This window comes from Serinus canaria, chromosome 8 (assembly GCF_022539315.1).
Source record: "Serinus canaria isolate serCan28SL12 chromosome 8, serCan2020, whole genome shotgun sequence".
NCBI classification, from domain to species: Eukaryota; Metazoa; Chordata; class Aves; order Passeriformes; family Fringillidae; genus Serinus; species Serinus canaria.
The window spans coordinates 1,364,032-1,387,812 of record NC_066322.1 but is presented as its reverse complement, the minus strand read 5'-3'; the positions used below and the strand labels follow the sequence as shown (position 1 = coordinate 1,387,812).

At 51.2% G+C, this 23,781-nt stretch overlaps 1 protein-coding gene across 1 annotated transcript in view; it reads left to right on the top strand.

Moving 5' to 3' along the window:
- The window catches only part of PDE4B (phosphodiesterase 4B), a 170,862-nt gene that overhangs the window by 121,087 nt on the left and 25,994 nt on the right, over nt 1-23,781 (top strand). The window contains exon 8 of the mRNA XM_030226401.2: nt 22,409-22,521. Coding sequence (XP_030082261.1) covers nt 22,409-22,521 — 113 coding nt within the window. The remainder of the gene's footprint in view (nt 1-22,408; nt 22,522-23,781) is intronic.

The following is a 23,781-nucleotide window of genomic DNA, read 5'->3' as shown; positions in this document are numbered from 1 at the left end:
TTATTCCCTCTGAATTAAATAACCTTTCACAGTCCAAGCCTCTCATTCTTCCACAAATTTGGTACGAACTTTTCCCAACCTGTTTTGTTCCCACACCATCAGTCCTGGGATGGGCAGTGTTTTCCCATTCCACATTTAATGTCACCAATGGTGACAGGAGCAAAGCACAGAGCTGTGGACCAAACAGCACCGAGTTTTTCCCTGACTGTGAGGGGTTTGCAAAGACTTCTCAGGATCCCCTTGGATAGTCTCAGCACTCACTAATGACAGTTCTCCTCACAATTAATGGTAGGCAGTTCTCACAATTAATGATAGGCAGTTCTCCTCACAATTAATGGCACAGTATTGCTGATCTGCCACAGCCCCAGGCTTGGGGAGTGCTGCCCTTTGGGATATGTCACCTGCAGCATTTCAGGGCTCAGGGGATTAGAGCTTTGTTCAAATTCCTCTCTGATGGGAGGGAAGGGTCGGTGTTTTTCTTCCTTGTGCCTTAGCGCTGCTTTCCTGTACCTCGGCACGTTTGTCTGCTCTTCTCACATGCCTTTACACGACCTCCAAACTCGTACTCTTTCATTTTTCCTGTGGGTGTAGGACGTACACAGACTCGTGCACGAAGCTTTGTGTAAAGCATAAACAAAGACTGGATACTGCTCGTGCTGCTGAGAGCCCCAAGTTTTTGTAGGAGCCTTGTGCATGCAAGTGAGCTCTGGGTTACAGATATCTCTGAATCCCCAGTAATTAGCGTGGAGCTGCTGGTGTTGCTCCATCCTGCTCTGCTTGGCGCGTGCAGAATGGCTCTGGGCACACACAGAGTACTGGATTCACTTTGAAATTCTGTTTCTTTGCCGGCAGTTTGGCTGAAGATTTGACCTTTTGATTTGGAGAGCGACTGTAAAAGTCAAGTGGCTGTGGTGCTTTGGGCTTTTACGGGAGTGCAGAGGAACCACGAGTTCCCGAGCAGCTGAGCCGCAGAGGCACTGGCTGCGTGCACAAATGGAGGCTTGGGAGCACCTACAGATATTATTTTTAAAGGATGCGGCGCAGGCACGATGCAGATCATTCAGAAACTAACCAAAACCGTGTGAGAAATCAGGTAGATAATGAGCTGAATGACGCGCCTGAACGAGGGCTGGTGAGCGCTGAGGCCATTCTTGCCGCTCGTCAGGTTAGAAGAGCGTCTCAAGGCGAATTTCCGAGCGGGGCTGAGGCAGCTCCGGGCAGCACGGGGCCATCCCGAGGCTCTTGCCGGCTCTCCGGGGGGAGTTCATTCCTGCCGTGAGTCCGCTCCGCGTGTTGCGCCCGCCTGCCTCGAACACACCCCCCGAAAGTTGGACTCATGCATCTTAGTAAGTATTTCAGTTATGCTATTGACGTCAATGCAGTCATTAAATAGATTGCCGGCCCTCCCAGCAGCAAACCTGTGCCAAAGAGCTAGAGGCAGACACATTTTAAAAGAAGAACATCAGGTTTGCTTTTAGCATTTGGAGAGAATAAGGGAAAAGTTTCTTCTGAAGTCACTCTTTGCAATAAGGGTGGTTTTTTTCCTTCATTTTCTAAGGCTCATTTTGGGTGAGGATAATTGCTGCGTTTTATTGAACACACGTTTGTTGTGTTGCTGTGTGCATAAACAGCTCCAAACGAGACTAAAAAGTCATTTTTGTGCCCGGCTCTGGCTGACAAGTGACACTTGTTTCAGGTCCCCTGGCTAGATTTATTTGTGTATCAAGTGACAGGAGGCATTCGGGCAAACCTGCTTAGCCTTTGACTCCCGAAATTCTGCCAGGATTGATTTCATGACATCTATATAAGAAAATAGCCTTCATTTCTCCTCGGCAGGCTCTGAAGACACACAAGCTAATCATGACTCCATAGCAACGGATAAAAACTGTTTTCCCCTCCGCCCCACCTGTGGATGTCACATGAAGATGCTCCACGTGCTGCTGCCATCAGGAGCCTGTCACTCCCCGGGGCCAGCTGCCTCCTGCAGCCCCGGGTGTGCGGGACTCCCTGAGCATTCCCGCTGCCTGCTGCATTCCCCAGCCTGCCTGGGACGGCCACTCACCCCCTGGGAGATACCCAGGGCTGGAGGCAGCTCTGCTCCCTTTTCCCATCAGGAATGGCTGGTGATGCCTTGGAGTGGCTGCCTGAAACAGAGGCTGGAGAAAATGAAGAGAATAAAAGCAGGTATTTATTGAAGGCCTTCAATAGGCTCACCTTGGGCAGTCAGAAGCCTCTGAGGGCTACACCCAAGCTGGGTGATGGTCACCAGTTTTTCACACTTTTATAAGTTTGATCCATTTACATATGGGGGTTAATCCTCCACTTAGTGCTTCAGCTAATGAAGTCATTTACTCCCAGTCTGCTCCCCCCAGTTCACTGTTGTTTACAGTGACTCTCTCAGGGCCTGAAACAGTGAGGTGTCCTCCAGTTTCAGGCCGAGAGAGGAATGGTTTTGTCTGAATAAAATGGGAGAACAGCAGCTGACAGTCTAAGGAGCTTTAGAGTGCTACAGCAGCACAGGCTCTGCAAAATATATATATTTTTAAAAAGCTAAAAATATAAACCCCATAAAAGCTAAATCCTAAGGCATTAGTGGGAGCTGAGCCCCGAGGACACAGGTAGATGGCATCCTCAGGCAGTGAGGGAGCAGCTCTGCCGTGCCAGGAGGAGCAGAGCTGCTCTGACAACAGCAGTGATGCCTTTTGGAGGGCTCACAGAGCCAAACCTTTGGGGTTTTGGCCAGGTTGGTGTTTCACTGATGAGCCCACACTCAGCTAGGTAGGACAAACCATCGAGCCAGCCGGGTTATCAAAGGGCTTTATCTGATGGGTGCCTTCGTTCCGAGTGACCCGGGCAGCTGCAGCCCCTCGGAGGTGGGGAAGGGACCTCCGGGATGGCAGGTCCCGCTGTGTCCCTGCCTCGCTGTGCTCTCCGGGGCCAGGTCAGGTCCCGTTCCCAGCTCCCGTCCCGCTGCATTGCGCAAGGGCCCTGCGGAGACAATTGGGCTCTGCCATGGCTGATATCAGCGCTGATAAAATCTGTGTCTCCTTTGTTTGCTGCACACAACCATCAGGGCTGCTGGGGGAGGTTTTGACAGCGCGCTCCTCGGCACCCTGAATCAGTTCCAGATGAGAATGAGAGCCGTGTCCTGGATCAGAGGGAAAAACAGCCCAAACCAAACAAAACCACCCAAACCAAACCTCTGGCAGGCCGGGTTATTTTTTTAGGTCGCAGGGCACAGTGTGTGCGTTCCTGGGGGATGAGCATTGTCCCGCTGGTTGAGTCCTTTCCTCTTCCATGTCACAGCATTTCCAGGCACTGGGAGCTGCAGTGACCTCCCCAAAGCCCCCAGCAGCAGCTCGGCCCCACAGCTCTGAAGAAGTTTCTCAGTGCAGAGCATTCTGTCCTGGACACACCATGGGAGAAGCTGCATCCAGAATCCCTGTGGAGACATTCCCAGGGAAATGCACTGCTCAAATCCCACAGCCAGCCCCAAAGGCCAAACCTTGGTCCTCCTGCAGGACCTGATTCCCAGTGGAAGTTGCTTCTTGTGTATAAAAAGTGGTTTGAACACTGTGTTCTGACTCTCAGCAGCCAGATCCTTTGGTGTGTAGTTGGGCAGGAATTCCCAATTATTTTTTTTTTATTTATTAATCTTGGTGGGAGCAGGGGTTGGTTCCAGGTTGGAGGGGAACATAAAGAGGGGAAAGGGCTGTTCCTGCAGGACAGAATTAGAATTTGCTGTCCTCTGCAGGGACAGTCTGCTCACCAAAATTAACTCTACAATTACAAAATAACAATTACAAAGATTAAAACTTTCAGAACTTTAAAAATCAAGGTAGAATTAAAAGAGGAAGCAAAGGGTTGCTCTGGAACTTTTCCCTCTATTCCATACAGAATTGCATCCATTCTGATTCACGCTCAGCAGTTGCCAAAGAGTGACACTGAACAATGAACATATTGATCGTTTCGATGTTCAGATCACCCAGAAATGTTCTGCTTTTATCACCAGTTTCATCTCCTGATGAACTAAAAATGATTTCTCTAGCCAGGCAAGGTGTGCTAATTAATGTAACCATCATTGTGCAAGCGGGGAGGAATGTTACACTAAGAGTTAATGAAACATTTCATTGTAATATTTGCTCCAAGAAGTGCCTGTAAATGACAGCCTTAAGGATGCTATAATTGCAATACCTTTTTTGACAGAAAGGAAACAGCTGCTAATTATTTATGGTTATTAATCAAACCTGTCAGTTTATTCAAAGTTCATTCAGTTCACGGTAAGTATGTATGATTACCAACATTTAAATGTTTTAAGCAGTAGCCTTTAAAAACTATTTAAAAACACCTCTCCCTGTGGGATATGTTCTCACATCCAAAGGCAGCATTGATTGGCTTTGCTGTGCGTTGGAGCACAGACTCATTTTAGGAATTCAGAATTAAAAAAAAAAAAAAACCTCCAAAATCCTGCAGGGTGTTGATTTGACAATTAATATATTTTGATTTTGTAATCAGGACTGTGCCTCTGGAGGTGACAAACATGAGCCAGGAGCAGGATCTGACTCAAGGTTTACTGGGATCCGAGATCCATTATTCAGTGCTAAGGAACTCCATGGTTAAATTGAATTTTGAAGGGACTGAGCATTTTAATGTAGATATTCCAGTATAAATATCCTGCTGTCAGAAATCTCCCTTTCCAGGAGCAAATTAATCATCTGTGCATGCTAAACTCCTCCACCACACCTTCACACTCTTCAAAAGCTTTCTGAAACAGTCTTTTTCCCTGGACCTCAAAGGCTCCAGGTTCCAAGCACTTGGAGAGAGGCTCTGGCTGCAGCTTGCCAGGTCCCCTGGAGCATATTCCAGACACCCCAAAGTTTCCATTCCAAGTGGGTCCAATCCAGTCAGACCTTTCGTGCCTCAAGCCTGTGTTTAGGGAGGTTTGTCAGGCTTAGCACTTCATACCAAAAGGCTTCTGAAATGTCACATTTTACAAGCAATGTCTTTTTCTTTAAATACCAGATATTAGGCTGACAAAAGCAGGAGCTGATCAGAGCAATTTTTGTGTTCTCTGAAAAAACCAGGGGAGAGTTCTGGGAAGTGGAAAAGCCAGCCTGTTTTCCTCCGCCTCTTCCCTCCCTCCCCGCCTCATTCCCTGTACAGACTTTACAAGAAGTGACCCAAAATCGTGTCCCTGCTGTAGCTGACTCGAGAACAGGACGTTTGGATCCATGCTGGGAGCATTTGTGCTGGTCTGGGACAGCCCAAGAGGATGTGGGATAACGTCTGTTCTGTGGGGATTGTCACTGAGCACAGCGTGGGGCCGGTCCTGCTAAGAGAATTCCAAGAATAAACACACACAAGTGCAGGGTTTGTTGGAAATGGGCTTTGCTGGCATTTGACAGCTGTGAAATGCTTCCCTCCCTCTTCTTCCCAAAGATCCTCTTGAAGAGGAGAACTCCAGGGAGAAGTTTCCAGTTGAACTGGAGTGTTTCTGGTTTAGACTTTAAGGGACAAGATCCCCATCTGGCTCCTCCTCAAATGCTGCTGGGCCTCCACCTGAATTCCAGCTCTTTGGGCAGGGTATTTCCCAAAATTCCTGTTGCAGCTTCCTGGGTTTCAACTCTACTGCACAGAACTTTTCAACATTTCCACCCCCTTCCAGTGGGATCATCCTGTGCAGGTAAAAGCCAAAAAGCTGCTCCTCACTCTCTCTAGGTCAGGAAGGAGGGACCCAGGCAGAGATGCTGCTCACACCACATTTTCCAGCAGCAGCTGCTCCCTCTTTTGTGACACTTCCAAATGTGGCTCTGAGTGCTGCTAGAACAGCTCCTGGTGCACATTGCCTCGAGTGGGGAGTCACGTGCTGAAATCAGCCTGAAATCCACTACAACTCTGGGAATTGGGCTGAATTTCCTGCACAGAATTCCTGGCAGTGAGTGACAGCACAGAGACCTTGGCCATGGCTGACACCAGGTGCCTCTTATACTGCTGAATGTAAGAAATTCTGGAAAATGCCTCAGAGTATAAAACTTAGAGCAGGAAAAGTAAGCCCTGGAATAATCCCCAGCAGGCCGAGCCATAGCTGACCTTCAGTGGGGAACGTTTCCATTTCCATGTCCATTCAATCTGATATTTGAACTGGAATTGTTAATAAGAGGTGCTTTTAGTGCTGACATTTTGATTTCTTTGAACTCAGACTGAGGTGCTTAAATCAATGTATTTTGAGGGCTTTAATCAAATGGTTTTTGAGAGTGAAAGGCTGTTCTCAGCTCTGCTGGCTGCAGCCACTTGGGGAGTGGTTACACTTTCAAGTCTGTCTGTCATTACTGGGTCACATTTGTTCCCATCTGCCCCTTCCAGGCATCTCTGTGGTGTAAAAAACCTGATTTGGGTCAGGACTGACCCCAGGTTTAAGGCATGTTGTCATATAGGACTCAGAATCCTCACATTTGGCTAAAGTAGTCCAGATCTAGAAAAAAATTTACAAATAAACTAATACCTGGTGTTCTATAATATCAAATTCTGATTATGGATAACCAGGGGATGAATCTGATGTTGTTTCCCCGGTAATTTGGGGGAAAATGTGGTGCCATGTCCCAAACACACCTTTTAAACAGCCAGGGTGTGCTGGCCTCAGCTCCCAGGTGGAGATGAGCACGTGCAGGGTTTATATGGAACATTAAAAGCTGTCAAAACAAATGATGCTGCTCCGTAGGCTCCTGCCATCTCCCTCTTCCTCCCCACCCCGTTCCCTGTGGGACTCACTCCGTGATTTTCAGCACATTATTCCAAAAGTTCGACGTGCACTTGGGGAAACAGAAAGGCCAGTGAGTCACGAGCTGTGCAGGAGGGAGATGAATACCCAGGATTAGCACGGGGAAGTTTCAGCTCAGCTCTCAGCCACTGAGGATTTGAGTTTGGGGCTTGAGGCTCTCCCCAAAATCAGAGCTGCGGTGTGGGGGTGGACAAAGCCTGGGTGTTTCTGGGGAGCCACCACCCAGCTGACATAGAAAATATTCTGCATTTTTAAAAGCTGGAGGATTGTGGATTAGGAAATGGAGGTGTCCAAGCTCTGTGTGCTGGTGCTGCTCCCCGGGCTCGCGCCGTGTCCCACGCTGCAATCCCAGATCCGCCGATAGCGCTGACTCACGGCTTCACTTCACAGCCCTACGGCTCCAAACAGGCCATTTTTTGCAACATTCTGCATTCTTGGGTGACTCTGCTCCCTGCAGATATCCCTGGATTTCAGCTGGGGGATGACAGTCCCAGGCATTTCGGTGAGAGGCAAACCAAGGGCACAGAGTTCAGCTGAGGCGAATCGGCGGGGTTGACGTTTCCCCTTGGGTACATAAAATACCTATTGGAGGAAAACAGATTGAAATTCCAAACTGGAGCAGGTTTTTAAGCTGCCATCCTAAAGGATAATGCTTTCAAGTAATTACAGTTAGCCATGAAAAAACCACCATTTTGTTCTGTTTTATAATTAATGTCATTGAAATGCTCATTCAAAATGTAAGGGGTGACTTTGTGTCCTGTCTTTCCGTGGCTCGAGCACGGCATGGGGACACATAGGGTGCCATGTGTCATAAAGAATTCACATGGATTATAGCTGGGAAGCTTCCTGAAACCACATTCTTAACTTTCATATTGAGAAACATCAGGAAATTAAATTGAGAGGAAATAGAGGCAAATTTAGTGTTAAATTGTGACCTTTTAACCTTCCCAGGAGCCAAGGAACCTGACTTAAGCAGGTCTAACATTTTACCAGTGGCCTGTTCTACATGGTTCAGGTGACATGGGCAGCCTTGCTCTGCCCCTTGTTTAACATTTCTGAATAATTTTCCTCATGAAGAGCTAAGGATTATTAATAACCTTTGTCTTCGCATCCAATGCCAGTGGCCAAGTGGAGCTTTTCAGGAAGATCCAGGATTGTGCTTTGAACTTCCAGGATTCATCCCTGAGGTTCCTCCTCCGTTTCCTACTCCAGCATTTATTTCACCACAAAGGACTTTCACTCTTGACGGACTCTTTAGACCAGAAGTTTTATTATCTCCAGGTTAAAACCTGATTTCATGGCTCCAGATGGGTCTGGGGGATGGAAACAGCACCTGGATTTGGGGGCAGATCCAAGCAAGGACCTTTCTGCCCGTGGTTTGCCAAACTCTTGTGAAACGGTGACACAGAGCACAGTTAATCCTGTGCATCTCTCAGACTCTGGGGGTTGTTTTTTCCTCTGGTTGAGCTCAGATCGTTGCTGTGTGGTCTGGCTGGGGAGTTCCTTCCGTGCCGTGGGCCTCTTGTGAAAGTCAGCTCGAGGTTTCAGAGGAGGAGGTTTTGGGGCACCTGCAGGGGTGCAGGAGGTGTTTGTGCACTGATGTGAGGATGGAGGAGTTTGGGACGGAGAGGGCCCTGGGAGCTGGCACAAGCAGAGCCCCTCTCCAGCACAGCCAGCTCCCGGTAGGAATCCTCGGCCGGGCTGTGGCTGAGCCAGCTCCAGAACCGGAAGCCGTCCAGCCACAACAGCCCAGGATGGTGCCCCGCCTAATTAAGGCTGTTGAAAGGCAGGGCTAATTAGTTTAGGTGGAGCACCTCGTTAGCACAAGGATGTTGCTTCCAGGATCCAAGTTGGTTTCCCCGCACGTGTGAGCTCCCCAGAGCTCTCCCACATGTAGCAAATGAGATAATGCAGTGCCCAGGTAAACCCTAGGTGGGTACCGAGGTCGTTGCATCATCATATCCTGAGTTTTCCAGGGCTTTCCCACACTCCTGCACTCACGTGTGCTCGGGAAGAAAACACTTCTGCACACACAGTAAATGTGCTTGCTGTGACCCAGCCTGGCCTCGTTTAGTTAGAGAGACAGAAACACAATGTGGGCACAGTGTGATTTGCAGGAAGCTGGGATTGGGGTTTGAAATCCTCAGGCTCAGCTCTAGGGCTGGGTGGAGGCTTCCCTCCCATCCAAACCGATGGGCATCTCCATCCCAGCCTGCAGCTCCCTGGGCTCTTCTCACTGCTCTTTGAGGATTGTGGGGAGCAAAGCTGTGATGGGGCTTCACTCAATGTAAAAATCCATCATGACCTTGGAAATTCTGTCTTCAGCAATGCGTTCAAAGTGTGCTACATTCCCTAGGAAATCATTCCCAGTGTTCTCCTTGCAGCTCCCTCCCTTGTGTGCACCGTCCACCTCCTGCACTCACTGTTGGACCCTGAGTAGGAGAATTCCTCTCTTGCTTCCTATTTCTCCTCCTGTCTTGTGATTAAGGCAAGAATCCCCGGGCAAGGAGGAATTGACGTGGTCAGTGAAAGGATAATGTGCCAAACCCTGCGATAAAGTTGGAACTGAGGAATCTTTCTTTCATTCATTCGACAGGCCAGGATTAGATTCTGCCTCTCTTGCCATTTCTGCTTCTCCCTCTCGGTGGACTGAGGAATTCCTACTATGCAGGCAAATCCCGTTCCCAGATTCCCCGGTGATAGCGCTGCTAAGTGACATCTGACAGGATGCTTCCTGCATTTTGTTACTTCCATTTGGCACCATAAAAGCACTGTCACTTACCCCTCTGATTTGTGGCACCTCAGCTGCATTGTTCCCTGCAGGGGGAAGGACACTGGGAAACGGGATTGCCCTGTGGTAAAACCATCCCACCCTACAGGAGATGCTATCTCCTGAAATCCTTCCTCAGAATGTCTCCAGTTTTCCTTCCTCGTTAGCATTTCAGATTAAACCTTTAGGCTTATCTCCACATCAGAAATTACCTCTCTGGGAAGCTTCATCAACTTCTATCAGCCACCTTTGGGTGTTTGGTGTTCACGCCTCGTTTTTGCAGCTCCTCATCTTTGTCATGAGAAAGGTGCAGTGGAGCTTGGCTTTGGGAACCTGGAGCTTTCATCTCTCCCTGCAGCATCTTCAAAGCTGAGCTTTGCAGGGCTGACGTACACTCGGACACATTAAAACACACAAAATGGATATAAAAGTGCTTTTGGGGTTTAATTCAGGAGCAAGACTTTTTATTAGCTGCTGCTTTCCAAGAGTTCCCAATGCTCTGTTGGAGATGTTAGTGTTGTTTATTGCGTGGGAATGATAATTCCTGGTGAAACATCTTCTGCAATGCCTATCAAAGCTCAGGTCCTTCACTCCCAGCAACATTTGGGATCTTGGAAAGACAATGCTTGAGTAGCCCCATCTCTGCCTTTTTCGGTCTGTTTCTAAGTCTGTGGGGCTATGCCAGGGTCTCCCTGAAAAACTGCAGTGACTCCTCCATCAGTTCAGAGCTTCTGGTTTGGATCCAGCTGCTGAACTTATCCCAGTGCTTTTCCCGGCTCCTGTTGCCTCTTCCATGTCGTACTCCTCTGCCAGAAGCAGCATCCCCATCCTCTCCTGGAGGGGTGCTGCTGTTGGCACTGCCCTGCTGCCCACCCCAGGGCCCCTGGCTGGTGGCCCTGAAGGGCTGGCTCCGATGGGAAGCGCCATTCCCACCAGGCCTGGCCAAACCCAGCGGCTTCTCCAGCTCTGGAGATAAGGAACCTCAGTCACCGGCTGTGCACTAATTGCTGGGCAGTTCTGGCTCCTCTAACAGTCACTGGGCTGTCAGAGAGCTGCCAGCCCCTGCTGGTGGCCTCGGTGACCCGATTCTCATGACCTGGGTGGTGATCCACCACCCCGACCAGTGCTGGTGGGTACAGTCAGGACTCTGCAGGTTCGTCCAGTTCTGCCCTAACCGGCTTCCTCTGGCTTGGCTCCTGCTCCAGCCTGACCTCTGGGGATCAGCTCCCTGGAAATGCTTCATTTCTGCTCCCAAACATGGGGGCCCCCATGGCTGATGTCCTGCTGCTCACCTGGGGTGGGTCACAGGAACTGGGATCAAACTGGGACTGGCCAGCACCAGGGCTCTGCACGAGCTCCTCTGTTTGCTGCCCAGGCCTTCCACTCCCACTTGCCCTCAAGACTGTCGTTGTCATAAGATTAATTTCATCCCACTTCAGCCACCTAAAAATTACAGACCAGTCTTAAGTGATGGCTGCTTTTTGAAGAAAAGCTCGGGAGCAAACCATCCTGTTGTGCAGGAAGATCAGGAATTCCAGTGGAGGGCAACTCGGTGAAGCAAGGAGCTTCTCAGAGAGTCAAAATGCAAGAAAGGAGCAGGAAAAGAGTGAGGAAGACTGGGAGCAAGGGAGGCATGGAAAACTTGGGGCATGTGTTGGGCTGAGCAAAGGCTGATGGAGCTGTGGGTGGTGAGGAGACTCCAGTGGGGGTATGGAGCAGGGAAAGGAAATACAGAAGAAAGTGTTGATCCATGGGTGAAACAACCTAATGGTAATGGTATGGGAAAGACCAAAATAGTCAGCATTTTTTTTGTCTCAGTCTTCACCCCCCAGCCTGCTTGGGAAGATAAGGGATGGAGGACAACGAGGGAGCAGCCAGCTGGGGACAACCTAGAGGAGGTGGAGGTGTCCAGGCCCACATCATTGGACAAGGGTCAGGCTGGAAAAGCTGTGAGGTCAATGTGAGTTGCCCTTAAAAATTGTGGTGCTTAGGAAGGTGACAACAGGAAAAAGGTGCATCTTTGAGAAGGGTGGAGCAGATTAGGGGAACTGTGGACTGGTCAGACTCTTCTCATCACTGAGAGGTCACTGAGGTTTTCCTCTGGAGTTTATTTCCAAACACATGAAAGACAAGAAAGAAGACTGGGAATGGTGGATGCAGACTTGCCAAAGCAAGTTGTTTTGGAAAGGCCCCACCTCCTCCTCCAAGGGCTGGAGGGTGGCCCTGGGGACGTGGAGGGCCATGGGTGGGTGTGCAGGGAGCCCTTGGGCACCATTTCCCACAGCATTCCCACATGGCAGCTGCTGGCAGGGCTGGGAATGGCTGGACACCAACCAGGCTCCCAGGCTCGGGCTGGTGGCTGATTCCAGGGAGGCTGTGGGGTGTCCAACAATGCCCTGCAGCTGCTGGTGCTGGTGCTCAGCTGGGATGGTCCTGCTGTGGGTGGGAGGTGACCTCTGGGGGTCCCTTCCTGTGCCTGGGGCAGAGGGGAGCAGCGAGCAGAGGGTGGCAGCACCCCTGGAGGGTGATTCAGCCCATCCTGGGTACTGAGAATAGACCAGGGTCACCCCTTGGAGCTCCCAGCCACTTTCCACTGGGGTGCAGGGAGCTTAGGTGATTAACTCTGGGCTGGCTAAAGATAGCCCAGCTGGGCCCCTGAGGCAGTGACAGTGACATTTCTGCAGGCTCAGGGTCCTGCTCGGGTTACCCCCCAGCTGGCCAGGGCTCAGGGCTCAGGGCTGTTGACTCAGAAACATCACTGCTACTATGGCACTGAGTGACTGCCCGGGCTCTGCTGCTCTTCTGGCCCAGCCGAGTCACACTGCAGGAATTCCTCCCCTCCCTGGGAGCCTCTGCTTCCCAGCTGGGCCTTCTTCCTTCTTGGGATGCTGCAGCCCTTTGGTTTTGTGGCATTCCCTGCAGACAGGAGATTTTCCCTTCTCCTTTTCATTCCCCGCGCTGACAGAAGCTTGGGCTTCTTCCTTCTTGCAACCATTTTTGTGGCATTCCCTGCAACCAGGAGGTTTTTCCTTCTCCTTTTCATTCCCTGTGCCTTCTCGTGGTGAGACATCTCCTCCTGCTTCCCAGAATCTTCCAGTTTGAACCTGGATGTGTCCTGGATGTTCTTGGCAAGTGCTGTTTAATCACTGCCATGACGTCTTCAGCAGCTCTGGAGCCGTTTTTCTTGGGGCTGAGTTTTCCCAGCAGCTGGAATGGTGTGTCCCAGAAAGGACCTGTCTTTAATTAGGGAACTTAGAATGCCAGGCTCCTCAGCCATCCAACCAAAAAGTTCCTTTTTCCTGCTTTCTGTTGTTTGGAAAAGAGAAAAGAGAATAAAAATGCCCCCCAAAATCTTGGCTGTATTTTGCCAGAGGCTGTAGCTGATGTCAAACACTCATCCCCAATTTCAGTCTCCCACATTATTCCTGGCAGGTCCAGCTCACTCATTTCCTGGCATTTTTCTCAATTAGCAGTGGAAAGCTTTCACTTCATTTTTTTGTCTCTATCTTCCCCTCTCATCTCTGAACCCAGCCTGAATACAGGCCCCATTGTTCCTGGAGCTTTGGAGCCCCTGTTAGGATTTCATCCTCGTTCCCCCACAGCTGGATCTCCTCCAGTGCCACCTCCCCAGTGACCCCCTGCTAGTGGCTTTGCCAGTTCATCCCGTTCTCTCTCCGCAGGGATTTCACTTCCCAGGCCTTTCTGCCCCCATCTCATGTATTAACGCTGGCTAGCAGAGAAAAAAAAAAAAAATCTACATTTCCAAAGTACTTTTTTGTTGAAAGAATAACTGTGAGACAACTCAGTGCCCATTTGCATGCAGTGCCCGTGCCCGCTCTGGCTGCAGCGTTCCCAGCTCCTGCTGAGCTCGGGCACCCGCTGGCCCCACTCCACAGCCAACAAAGAGCCCTTCCTCTCCCTGCCACCTCCCCTGCAGGCTGGAGGGAGGCTGCAGGTGTGAGAAACCTGAGAGGGGACAGCTCGAGTGACTGGTCGGACTGGAGTCCCAAAAATACGACGAGGGGAGAAGGGCAGGCTCGTCCATTTGTTGGGGAGTTGCTCAAGAGCGTCGTGGCTCCACCTGTTCCGCGGGCACTGGGGCTCTGAGCCTTTCTTAGCACATCTGCACTTATCTTTGCAAAAGATATAATTAGGGTGGCAAGGAGGGGCAGTGCAGCTGAAGGGCTCCGTGGTTCCCATGGATTTTGCTCACTCCTCATTCCAGCCCCGTGCTCCGGCGGGTCGGGAGCATGAGTGTCCTTAGGTGCTGCAGCCGGAGCACGGTGGGATCTGGCAGAGAGTGGGGCTGGGTGGTGCTGCTGGATGCAGCTTTCCAGTCACACCTTTCCAATCACACCTTTCCAATCACACCTTCCTCAGGTGCTCGTGTAGCTCTTGTGCTCAGAAAAAAAATCTGTTCCATAGATTCCTTGGATATTGGAAGGTGCATGAGGGATCTGATGCCTCAGGTTTTGGCTTTTCTATTTTCACATTCTGTGCTGCTTTAGTGTGTGGGTCTGGGCTTCACATTATGGGATGGTGAGCTCTGCACAGAGCAGGGAGACAAAACAATTCCTGCTCCAGCTGGGCACCAAGGACAAATGATCCCAATCTCAGCCCAGGAGCACAAACCCCGTGGGCTGGAGAGAGAAAAACAAGCAGGGTGGGAGTGCCTGGGCTAAAGCTGGGCTGGGACAATGAACTGCAAGGTGGGAATGGAGCAGAGCTGATCCCAGGGAGAGACCCCGTGCCCGGCCGGGCATTTTGGGGCCATTTTGGGTCATCTTGGGTGCAGCCCTGGCTGGGCTCTGGTGCTGCCCAAGGTGGATCCATGGAGGAGATCCTTGGAATCAATCCCTGCTTTATTCTGGAACTCTGTCCAGCCTCTGTTCTAGGGCTGCCTTCACAAGGCATCAGATCTATAAAAGAAACTTGTAATTACAGGATTTTTTCAGTCCTTGTAGTTTGGGATGAGGTGCTGTAAGATTTGGACATTTCATTGCAGATTTGAAGTGAATCCCGGGGTTGTGCTCTGTGCCTTTGATTGCTTTCCATGTGAATTTCCAAATCTGTCCAACAGAAGGATTTCCACAGGAATATTTTCTGGATCTGGTAGAACAATGCTTTAATTCAAGGAAATAGCTCTCAGAATCACTAACAGGATACATTAAACAAATAAATCACCGGGTGTCAGTTATTCCCTCGGCATTGTGAGGGATAAATATGTAAACATGTCCACACGATCCGTGAGCAACCACAGCTCCATTAGGGAAGGCAAAGGGTGAACAGCTCCCAGCCTGCACAGGGCCCTTTTCCATCAAGTTCTGGCACGTCCTTTGTTGATAAACCTGTTTTACTCAACGTGCTCTGGGGTTTTAGAGTGATGCTAGGCACTGGGAGTAATTAACGTGGGGCAATATTCCTGCTAATGAACCTCGTGTTGTGGGGGTGAAATAGCCATTTTCTGACACTGGTTAGTAATTAATGTGGGGTGATATTCCTGCTAATGAACCTTCAGCTGGGGAGGTGAAATAGCCATTTTCTTTTGGGGAATGGGAGGGATCTGTGGGACTTTATCTGAGCCATGGCCATGTGAGTGCCTTGGTAAATCACTCCAAGCACCCTCCTTCTCCTTCTCCTTCTCCTTCTCCTTCTCCTTCTCCTTCTCCTTCTCCTTCTCCTTCTCCTTCTCCTTCTCCTTCTCCTTCTCCTTCTCCTTCTCCTTCTCCTTCTCCTTCTCCTTCTCCTTCTCCTTCTCCTTCTCCTTCTCCTTCTCCTTCTCCTTCTCCTTCTCCTTCTCCTTCTTCTGCGTCTTCTCATTTTCTCCTCTTTCTCCTTCTACTCTTTCTCCTTCTCTCCCCATCTCTTTTCCATTTCCTTCTCCTTCCCTTTCTCCTCTCCCTCTTCTCTCTCCTCCCTTTCCCTGCCCTCTCCCCTGCCCCAGGAGTTAAGATCCCACAGTTCCCAGCTAATCCCAGGTGGGATCAGCTGCTGGATCAGTTGGGATGGACTCTCCCCCAGAGGGGCCCTCTCCCACCTTCCCCCCACACGAGCTCTTAGTCATGAGCAGCCCAGGAGTGAGGGATGCAAATGAGGCCTTCAGTGACATTAATGAGCTCTATCAGCTCCCAAATCATCATCTGCCATCCATATGATCTACTCCAGCATCTGCCTGCTCTCCCCAATCTTTTGTGTCATCTGCAGTAATGACAACAATTGGGATCATCTGTCATAAACAGAGAATAATTAAAAGTGGGCTGGTTTGAGGTCCTCTGATGAGTGCAAGATCTGGGCTTGTGTCCTGTGGCTTCACCTGGGAATTAGGGACATTTTTAAAATGTTTCCTTAGTGTATCTTCCAGTTGAGGGTCTGGGACTGTGCTGTCAGACCTTTCCTACAGCAGAGTTTTCATGCACCAGGATAAACATTTCCACCTGGCCCTTCATGTCCACCAGGACTCCAAAATCCTTATCTCACCCAAGAGCCATGGAGGAGGAGCTCAGGTTCCCAAATCTGCTCCCACTTCACCCAATTCCCTGTCACTCCTGGAGGGAAGGAACCATTTCCCCCATAACACTTGGATTTTCATCTTTGGGGGTTTATGAGTGTTTGTCTGCTTTAGTTTTTGTGGAATTTTATCAGCTTGTCCAGCATTAGGGGAACATTTCACTGCCATGTTGTACACCCTGGATTTGGGAATAAATCCAGCATCAAAACTTTTCCCTGGCAAAAGGGAGCAACTGCTCTTACTTATTTTCCTTTTAGAGGAACAGATTTTATCCTGAGTCTAAATTGTTGAGGTAAGGTTTAGATAGAGTGATAATATTTTATTAAATCAGTTGGAATCGCTGGAAAATTACTTTGGTGACCTCGAGTCTCAGTTGTTGTTGCTTCAAAGGCAGCTGGAGCTTGGGCTGGGAAGGACGGCCCCAAACACTGAAGAACTTTATAAATAGTCCCAATTTATTGCAGCCAGGATGAAATGAAGAGTAAATAACTTAGAAGATGTCTTATGGCACTGTAAACATGTGGAACAGGATGGATAGACTGAGTAAAGTCGGGAAAACTGCTAGAAGCTGCTTTTAACCTTCCATGTGAAAGTTCCTCTTGGAATTTTTGGCAGAGTCTATCAGAGTTTTTAGGGTCTTTTTTAATCTTAAGCTCCTCATTCCCAAGGTTTACAAGGAAAGTTGTGATCCAATAGAAGAAATTCTTCTTTTTCCTCGCAGAGGTAGAAATGGAGCCCACAATTTGATCTCTAACAGTTGAGGAGAGCTGAGTCTAAAAGGACGTTGGCAAATATTTGTCTTCAACATTTCTTGTCCACCAGATTGGACAATCTGTCCACAACTCAATCCCACTGGGAATATTCCTCCTGGGTTATGGAAAGCTGAGGTTTTTGGCAGCTGGAAAGGGAACTGCAACTGCTCCCCAAGTTTTTAAATTCACCTGGTTGGGATGTGGTGTTTTGGCCTTAAAACTCTTGTGGCTTTATGGCCTTTGCATGTCCCTCCAGAAGAAGTCCTAATGCTTTTATTTATCAGGACTGGCTTGACAAGAGAGAATCATGAGGGAATCAGGAGAGAGAAAATAAACCCCACTTGAAATTTTGGCATTTGGATCTCTTTTCAAAATGTTTCCTGGCTCAGTTCATCTCCTGCGTCAAAGCCACCAACCCCTCCTGCTGGCTGGGGACTCTGGCCACCCTCCTGCCTGGCTGTGGCACTTGGGGACGTGATGGGGACACTTTGTGGGTGAAGAGAGGAACTCTGCAGCTGCAGATAATGTTGGCCTCGTGCTCAGATCCCTGCAGGCCCTGAGGAGCTGGAGCTCTGCTGGGAGAAGGATGGCACAGATGGGGTCTGGGGGGAGCCAAGGGGGAGAGTTTGTCCCTTTGACCCCCTTCCCATCTGTGACATGGATGGAGTGTCTGCTTGTCCTTACACTGAACTACTCCCAGAAAAGAGGATGCTCCCCAAAACCTTTCACTGTCCAAGTATTCAAGAGTGAAAAAAGGCCTCAAGTGCACCTTGGTGAGCAGCTCTCACTTTCCCCCTGTACCCAGCACTGGTGAGGCCACACCTCAAATCCTGGGGTCACTTTTGGGCCCCTCATGACATAAAGGACATTGAGGGGCTGGAGGGGCAGGGAACAGAGCTGGGGAAGGGTCTGGAGCAGCTGAGGGAGCTGGGCAGGGGCTCAGCCTGGAGCAAAGGAGGCTCAGGGGGCCCTTGTGGCTCTGCACAGCTCCTGCCAGGAGGGGACAGCCGGGGGGTCGGGCTGGGAACAGGGAACAGGGACAGGAGCAGAGGGAACGGCCCCAGGCTGAGCCACGGGAGCTCAGGGTGGATATTGGGAATATTCCTTCCTGGAAAGGTTCTCCAGCCCTGGCACAGCTGCCCAGGAGGGGTTTAAAATTCCTGTGAATGTGGCATCTGGGGACGTGGGTCAGTGGTGGCCTTGGCAGTGCTGGGAATGGTTGGACTGATGGTCTGAGAGGGATTTTCCAACCTAAACAATTGTGTGAAAGAAAGGGAGCACAGGAATGTCAGTAAGTGGGAAAAAGCCCCTAAAAAGGGGCTGCAAAGTCACCTCTGCAGGGAGAGATTCCGTGTGTTCCATCACCTTGCAGAGCTGGCAAAGGAACAGATGGCAAAACCTACCAAAGATGCAGTTTTTGCAGAATGCTGGCACTGGAAAGGTGCTGCATTTCAGGACGTTGGAGCATTCCCAGTGCCAGCAGAGAAGCACAAGGCGAGGGCTGCCTCTGTCCTCGGAGGGACTGGCAGCAGCTCAGGTCTTGTGTGGAAATGTCACCTCAGTCCCTACTGGAGTGCCACCAGCCCCAGCTCTCCTGCGCAAACACTGGGTAGGATTCAAAAACTGAAACTCCCGTTGTTCCTCACTTCCCTGTTCTGTGTCAGCAATGATTTCACCCCAGCAAACATGACCAAAGCACCGCTGTCATTTACGGGTTTGGCTTATGCAACCCCCAAATATAAACTGAAATGTGAGATGGTTGAAGATGCATCCTGAAGGGTTCCAGGAGCCCCGGTCCCGAAATGGCAGCAGTGTTTCCAAAGTGCCCATGTGCCTCAGCTGTACCAGGAAGGTGATGGAAGTCAGCCACTGGCTGGGCTTTGGGACAGTTTCTGGCAGGGGGAGTTGCTCTGCTGATGTCAGTGTGATGCTCACGTTGGGTTCAGGGAGAGAACTCACGGAGCATCTAAACGTGTGTTTACTGTTTGTGGGAGTCGCTGTAGCAACAGCAGATACCACTCAGGGACAGGATCCCAGGGCACTTCATCCCTGTCCTCTGCTCTGGAGCCAGGCTGGGAGAGCTGGGGGTGGCCAGCCTGGAGAGGAGAAGGCTCTTGAGAGCCCCTGCCAGGGCCTCAAGTGGCTCTGAGAGCTGGGGAGGGACTGGGGACAAGGCCTGGAGGGACAGGACACAGGGAATGGCTTCCATTGCTAGAGAATGGAATTAGATGGGATATTGGGAAGGAGTTGTCCCATGTGAGACCCTGGAATGGATTTCCCACAGAAGCTGTGGCTGCCCCTGGGTCCTTGGAAGTCTCCAAGGCCAGGTTGGACAGGGTTGGAGCACTCTGGGGTAGTGGAAGGTGTCCGTGCCCGTGGGTGGAACTGGATGGGGTTTAAGTTCCCACCCAACTCAAACCATTCTCTGGTATCCATGAATATCAAATATGAAGAAAGCCAGAAAATATTTGTTATTTTAAGATCTTTCCCACACAAAGTTTTTAGATTGGTAGAAGAGCAACTCCTAATGGATTCTATATCTGGCTGTTATTCTGGGGTAGCTGTGGATCTTAAAATATTTCACGGGGGACTTGGTGGGTATATTTTAATTTCACATGCTGGTTTTAAAAGCAAATTTAGCCTTAGGAGTGGGACTGTAGCCTCTGCTTTCACCAATTTATTTGTAAATATCCCCAAGTTCATCAGAGGGAGGTGGTGCAGTTGCACACAGCCGGGGAGGGCTGGTTTGATAAGAGTTGGGGTTTCCGGGGTGATGGGCTCAGACTGCGTCACTCGGCGGCTTCAGGGACAGTTCTGAGTTTCTAAGAAGGGCTGAGCTGGGCCCTCTTCCTGCTGTGGGCCAGGCCAGTGACTCCTCTTGGCTGGCCCGTGTGATTCCGTGAAATGAGCGGGAATGTGGTGCCAGTGACGTCCCTCCTGCCCCAGCAAAGGCAGCCAGTTCAGAAATGACTGCCCGGTGACCACGGAGGGCAGGCAGGAGGAGCTGGAGGGCACACACCCAGCAGGCATCACCTCATCACGCTGCTTACTTGAGAAAATGAGTGAAAAATAAAATATTGGGATGAGTCAAAAGCCAAAAATACCAAGAGGAGCTGCACAGGGATGCAGGTGCTGCATCTCGCTGGGTGCCAAGGCCAGAGGGAGTTGAGGGCAGGCTGGCCAATGTCAGGAAAAATGCAAATCCTGAAAGAAAAATGTGAATGGTGCTTTTTAGAATCCATTTCTGCTCTGGAACAGCAGCAGAACTCAGTGATCCTTAGCAAGAGGTGTTTGCTCTCACTTTGTTGTGTCTTTGCCACTGAAATGACTGGAGTTGTCTTAGGTGGCCATTTTCAAAATACCCAAGTTTAAGTCGTGAACCCATTGGCCTCTCAGGGGTTCAGTGCAAAGGCTTAGGCAAGTGACAGTGTTCTGCATGAGTAATCCATGGAGGGATCCCTGCTGCTCCCAGGATTCCTTCAGGAAACCTCCTGGGAATGAAGCAGGGAGGCAGAAACCGAGGGAAGGAGGGTCCTGATGCGCCCTGCTAAAAATTCCAGAGAACATTGCGAATGTGTAAAATAGTCACTCTTTATTTAGCTCATCTTCTGAAACCCAAAAATAAATATAAAATACTTACAGCCAAACCCCCTGAGCCCACCTCAATATCCCTTATATATAATAGCTTTGCTTGTTTTAAGGTTTTTTCCCCCTTCTATTACATAAAACTCAGATTACAGAGTAAAGGAATATCCTGAATATCAGCTCTAGGGAATGTGAGTCCTTCAATATCAAAAGCAGATTCCTGTTCTGGGTCCTGCCTTCTCTGATGGCTCTTTCTGAGGTGAAGTTTGGAAGTGAAGTGACAGTGGCAGCGGGTCCTGCAGACCTGGGCAAGGCTGGAAATCCCCCAAAAGGCTAAAATTAGGGTCTGGTGTCAGAGTCCCTGTGAACCTGTTCTTCTCCTCCTCCAGGAATGCACACATGCTGTGGCTGAGCTTCCTGAGGAGTCTCAGAGCAGAAGAACACGGATTTGATTTAAACATGTGGGGTTTAGTTTGGCTGAGATGGGGTTTTTCCTGTTCCTAAACTTATTTTACCTGTGCTGGTTTTATCAAACCCAATGTTTTCTGCAAAGTCGTTTGAGCCCTTCTGGGTAAACTAATTTACAGTTAAAAATAGCTGAGAGGGAATGGGAGGAATTCCCTCAATGGGAATGGGAATTTCTCATGGGAGAAAGGGAAATACCCTGAGCTTTGTGTGATTTTAGCTATTTTCACCTGCTTTGTGATTAGGCAGGAATGAGAGAACTTTGAATGTTTGCAACTCTGCAAGCACAGAATAAACCCCATTAACTTTCAATGCCACAAAGATTTGGATTCACCAAACCTTTCAAAGGTGCCTGTGCCAGGTTTATTGCTGAGTTATCTTTGGCAGGGTTTATTTTCTGTTTATTCTCTATCATTTAATGGAAGGTCCCTCTCCAGTGCTGCTTTACTGATGTGGTGAATGACAGAGAGGATCTGTCCTTGGGGAGAGACACCAGCACGGGGTGCAGCTCCTTCCCCTGGGGACACTGGGACACCAGGGACACGAGGCAGGGAGGGCAGGGGGACAGGGCTGGAGCTCCAGCTCAGCTCCTGAGTGTGTCTGAGCAATCCTGCCCTGTGATGTCACTGGTACCTGCCGGTAGGAACGCTGAATCCATTAGCTCTGACAGATTTATGGGATGAGCATATGTTACGGGGATTATGAGAAGCAGTTACATTCATGGGGAGATTTTATGATTCACTGTATCCGCTTGTGGAAACCTTAACTTTTACCCCAGAGCTGCTGGGAGCGCTGGGTCCTGCTGGCAGGGCAGGAGAGCTCGGGGAGCAGGGGCAGGGACGGTGGGTTTGGGGTGCAGGGCTTCCCGGGGAGCAGGGGGCTGATGGGGACAAAGCCAGCAAAGCTGGGGAGTCAGGAGGGACAGGGAGCAGGGCCAGGAGTGGGGAATGGGACCAGGAGTGGGGAATGGGACCAGGCAGAGCTGGGGAGCAGAGCTGGTGGGGAGTGGGGCTCGGTAGGGTTAAGGAGCAGGGCTGGAGGGGTTGGGGAGCAGAGCTGGTGCATGTGGGGAGCAGAACTGATGGGAAGCAGAAGCAGGCAGGGTTGGGGAGCAGGGATGTTGGGAGCAGAACTCTTGGGGTTCAGGGCTGTCGGGGAGCAGGCTCTGGGTGCTGCGGGGAGCGGGGCTGGCTCAGGAGCAGAAGCAGCATCCCGCGAGCGGCGGGGGAGGCCGATCCCCGCAGCAGCCGGGGCGGGGGGTCCGCGATGACGCTCCCCGAGCCACAGCCCTGCCCTGCCCTACCCTGCCCGGGGGGCGCTCCGTTCCCCGAGGGGCGGGGGCCGGGCCGGGGCGGGCCGGGGCGGGGGCCGGGGCCGGGGCCGGCGGCGGGCGGGGACTCGCTGGCGGCGGCCGGGGCAGCGCAGCGGCGGCCGCGTGATGAGGGAGCGGAGCGGCACCTCCGGCAGCGCTGGCGGCGGCTCGGGCGGCCCCGCCATGGAGAGGCGGCCGCAGCGCCAGCCCGACTACATGTCCGTGTGCCTCTTCGCAGAGGAACCCTACCAGAAGCTGGCCATGGAGACGCTGGAGGAGCTCGACTGGTGCCTGGATCAGCTAGAGACCATCCAAACCTACCGCTCCGTCAGCGAGATGGCTTCAAACAAGGTGAGCCCACGTGCGGCACCGGGATCGGAGCGGGGATGCGGGACGGGGGTGCGGGACGGGGTGCGGAGACGCGCGGGGCTCCGAGCCTGATCCCGACCCGTCCTCGCGTCTGTCCAGGACAGCAGCTCCGAATTAGTTGCGGTGAAGGCGGTGCACGTTCCCCGCGGAGACGCGTCCAGGGAGAACTCGCGGCGGGTGGCGTGGGGAGCGACCCGGGATGGATCTGGGGGAGCGATCCGGGATGGATCCATCCGGGATGGATCGGGGGGAGCGATCTGGGATGGATCGGGGGGAGCGATCCCCGATGGGTCTGGGAGAACGATCCGGGATGGGTCTGGGAGAACGATCCGGGATGTCGTGAAGAGAGAACCGGGATAGTCTGGGGGGCGCGATCCGGGGTATCGTGGAGAGCCCTATCGCTGCCGCTAGCTCATTTCCGAAAATTGAAGAGGTTTCAATTAGCTCCGGAACCGATATGAGCAGGAACACTCTGCAAACGCCCGCATTTAGCAAATCACCACGCCAGAAGTCAATTAACTTCATTGCTTAATAATAATAACGGCGAACTGTAAACATTGTGGGTCCGGTATTTTACGGCTGTTTTGGCTTTCGGTGACGTTTTAATTTGATTTTAATGCGCTGGGCTGGCACCGCTTGGCAGCGCATGGTGAGGGTGGGCAGGCAGGGATGGTGACAGGCAGTCAGCTCCGGGGGCTGCTGCTCCGCGGAGCTTTCCTGGGAGCCAGAGGGAAGTTGTGAGTTTCTCTGCACAGAATAAAGGGCTGAAGTAAAGCAAGAAAAGTCCCTGGTGTTTAAAGTCAGGGAAGCAGGAGGAGAGCAGAGTACCACGAGTACCCTGACAGGCAGCAAAGAGCAAAACGCGAGTTCTGAGCAACTTTTGGGAGTTGGTGCTCCAGCCTGCCTGAGCCCAGCTCCGCTCCAGCATCTCCCGGAGCCCGCCCGTTCCTCGCGGCTCTCCCTGCCCCGGGGCCCGCGGCTGCAGGGAGCCGGGCACAGCCCCTGGCACAGCCCCGGGCCAGCCTGGCATCTCCCGGCCCGCGCCTGCCCCTTCCAGGGCTCCCAGACAGCGCTTCCAGCCCCGCCGTGCCCGCTGGAGTTGTCACACTCACAAATTCCCAACCCAGCGCCCCTCGCATCCACGTCCCTGCCCTGTTGCGATGGTTTTAAACCCAGTTCTGCACCACCCCGATGGTGTTGGTTTGTTTTTTGGTTTTTTCTCTCCTAATTGGAAATGACTGC